Source organism: Palaemon carinicauda, chromosome 32 (genome assembly GCF_036898095.1).
Source record: "Palaemon carinicauda isolate YSFRI2023 chromosome 32, ASM3689809v2, whole genome shotgun sequence".
NCBI classification, from domain to species: domain Eukaryota; kingdom Metazoa; phylum Arthropoda; class Malacostraca; order Decapoda; family Palaemonidae; genus Palaemon; species Palaemon carinicauda.
In genome coordinates this window covers 70,732,934-70,736,228 of record NC_090756.1, presented here as the reverse complement: position 1 = coordinate 70,736,228, position 3,295 = coordinate 70,732,934, and the positions used below count along the sequence as shown (strand labels likewise).

General features: G+C 46.1%; 1 protein-coding gene across 1 annotated transcript in view; it reads right to left on the bottom strand.

Moving 5' to 3' along the window:
- The window catches only part of LOC137625649 (uncharacterized), an 8,063-nt gene extending 6,903 nt beyond the window's left edge, over positions 1 to 1,160 (bottom strand). The window contains exon 1 of the mRNA XM_068356557.1: positions 674 to 1,160. Within this exon, the coding sequence (XP_068212658.1) occupies positions 674 to 1,160 (487 nt within the window). The remainder of the gene's footprint in view (positions 1 to 673) is intronic.
- Positions 1,161 to 3,295: the final 2,135 nt, after the last annotated feature.

The window sequence follows — 3,295 nt, the reverse complement described above, 5'->3', positions numbered from 1 at the left end:
GTTCCTGGTAAGAAACGTTGGGTCTAGCAATAGATTCAGTTCTCCCTCCAAGAACTGGACGTGGCGTTCTTCCGTAGAGAGAGCCACTATTCAAAACCTTCTAAGCACATTCCTCATTGTTCATTATTTATACACAATGAAGAATCATATCTAATGACCATGCAATAGGTCTTTTAAAGCGCTGAAGGGCTAGTTCATTAAGAACGTCGTTAGAAATATTGACCTTTAACTCATATGGTATCTGACATGTCAAGGTAGGCTGAAGAAGGTGAATGAAGAATGATGAATAGGAATCTGTCGGGATTTTTTTTCGGTTTCTTCGCCTTGACAAAGGATAGCTATTTCTTCCCTGAGGCCTCATAATGTCTTCTGGTTTCCTCCAAAAGTGTAAACTGACTTTTTAACACCGAATCTTTTTCTTATCGTTAAGGAGAGAAAATCATGAGATGTAGGTTCCGTGTTTTCTGTGATGGAGCGAAGACACTCGACTTCTGTACTCGCTGAGACAGGGATGGATCCGGTAGCGGTAGAAATTTTAGTTGTAGTTCCAATGCCAGAGGGAACCACACGCTATTTGGCCACTTGTAGGCCACTATTGCTGCTCTCCCTTTGAAGGGTCTCAGCTTATCGAGGACCTTCAACAGGAGATTGTGCAGAGGGAACAGATAGATACTGGACCATATATTCCAGTCCAGGGACATAGCGTCCACTGCCTCCGCTAATGGCTCCTCGTAAGGGGACACGTAACACTCTATTTTCTTGTTGTATTTCGTTGCAAAGAAGTCTATCTGCAGCTCTGGGACTTGACTCGAGATGAAGGAGAACGATCCTGCGTCAAGGGACCATTCTGAATCTATAGGTGTAAACCTAGATAGAGCGTCCGGTGTCACATTGCGCAACCCTTGAATATAAACTGCTGACAGGTACCATTTCTTACTTTCCGCCAAAAGGAATATGGCCAACATCACTTGGTTGATTTGAGGTAACCTCGACCCTTGTCGATTCAGGCATCTCACTACCACCTCGCTGTCTAGAACCAGTCTTATATGGGTGGAGTGGTGAGGAGAAACTTTCTTCAGTGTCAGAAGTACATCCATTGTTTCTAGAAAGTTGATGTGAAATGACTTGAAAAGATTGGACCAAGCTCCTTGGACTCTCATCTAACGAGAGTGGCCTCCCCAGCCTTCCTTTGAAGCCTCTGTGTGGATAGTTACTGACGGGGGGAGGAGGGTGAAGAAGTATTGATTTCTTCAATTGCTTGGCATTGGACCAGCTTGAGAAGCGTTCGCAGTCGAGTCGGTAGTGGTCTTATTAGATCTCTTTGCGCGTTTCTTGCAGATTTTTTCCATACTCCTGTTGCATCCTTAAGCTGTGCTTTTAGTACTGGATCTGTTATCGAAGCAAACTGCAGAGAGCCCAGCTCTCTCTCCTGATCGCATCTTGATATCCGTTTGGATTTCAATAGTGTCTTGACAGATCCTGCTATTTGTTTCCTCTTCATACTAGGAATGGAAAGCCGATGTGACTCCAAATTCCAGTGGATTCCCAACCACTGAAATTTTTGAGCTGGAGAAACACGAGACTTTTTTATGTTGATCTTGAATCCCAGATGTTCCAGGAAGTGGATCACTATCTTAGAAGCTTGCATGTATTCTGTCCTGGATGCTGCCCACACCAGCCAGTCGTCCAAGTAGGCTACTACTTGAACCCCCTTTAGGCGTAATTGATGGACGGCTGCGTAGGCAAGCTTTGTTAAAATCCTTGGGGCTATGTTTAGCCCGAAAGGCAGGGCTCTGAAGCCGTAAAGTTTTCTATGTTACTTGAAGCCTACTAGGAGGAGAGGTGACGATTAATTGGAACGTGCCAATAAGCGTGAGCATTCTGAACTTGTAGTTCACTATGAACTTGTTGAGTAGCAATAAGTCTAGAATAACTCTGAGTTTTACTGAGTCCTTCTTTGGAACACAAAACAGCCTTCCTTGGAATTTTAAGGACTTAACTTTCCGGATTACTCATATGTCTTAGAGTTCCTGGACATATTCTTCCAGAACGAGGGATGAGTGTTGGAAGAAATAAGGAAATTGAGGTGGAGGACTGCTCCAGCTCCAACCTAGTTCATTTTTAATTAGGCTGTGGGCCCAGGGATTGAAGGTTCATCGATCCCTAAATACCTGTAGTCTCCCTCCTACTGGAAGTATCTTACTTCTGCTGTTGTGGACCTGAGGCCTTGCCTCCTTGACCGCGTCCTCCCCTGTATCCCCTTCCTCTTGAAGGGTGTCTAGCAGAACCTCTGGCTGTTCCTCTAGCTCTCGAACGAAAGAAAGAAGTCTGCCTTTCGAAGGCTGGGTTAAAAACTGGCGACTGTGTCGCCACTGGTTGAGGTACCAGCTGGTACGTGGTTGGAGGTTGTGCCACTCTCTGAGACACGCGGTGGTCACAGAAAGTTGTTGTTGTTGCTGTCAGTAGGGATTAGCAGACCGAGAGGATGGCCTAGGCCTTTTTGTCTCCCTCTTGAGTTGGGGACCCTCATCCAGTTTTGACTTTCTCTTGATATCTAAGCCCCACTTTTAGAGAAGGTTCCTATTCTCTGTGGCGGCCTTGTCTACTACCTCTTTAACCACTTCTTTGGGAAAGAGGTCTTCACCCCAAATACGAGAGGAGATCAGTTTCTTCGGTTCGTGCCTCACCGCAGCCGGGGCAAACACGAACTCTCTACAGGCTCTCCTAGCTTTAATAAAGCTATAGAGATCCTTCGTAACTGTGGCCAGATGGGTTTTGGCCACAACCATGAACATGTCCTGGATCTTGGGGTCACTTGCCATCATTTCTAGTGTGGTTTGCAACGACATCGATGCCGCAAGTCTTTCCTTTGTCTCTTGCTATCTACGCAAGAGAACCTGCGACAGTTTTGGAAGTGCCTCACCGAACTGACGTTCAGCAATATCAGCTTCCAGCTTCCTGACTGAGAAGGTATGGTGTACGTCCTTCCAGTCTTCTTAGTCCAAGGGCAAGGTGAGAGATAACGGCTTCCACTCCTCCAAGGAGGGGCATGGTTTCCCTGCCTCCACCGTATTTAAGGCAGCCTTATATCCCTTTTCCAAAAAGGGAAAGGCTCTGTTAGGAGAGGCCACAAACGAAGGAAGCTTCTTACTCAAGGAGGGCACCTTTGAGTTAGTGAAGCCCCTATCTTTCATCAAGCTCGCTAATAACGTCTGATCTTTACTATGGTAAAAAACTATGACCTCCTTCGGCTTCGTCTCCTCCTTTGAGGCTGGCTCCTTCCTAAGACGGACAT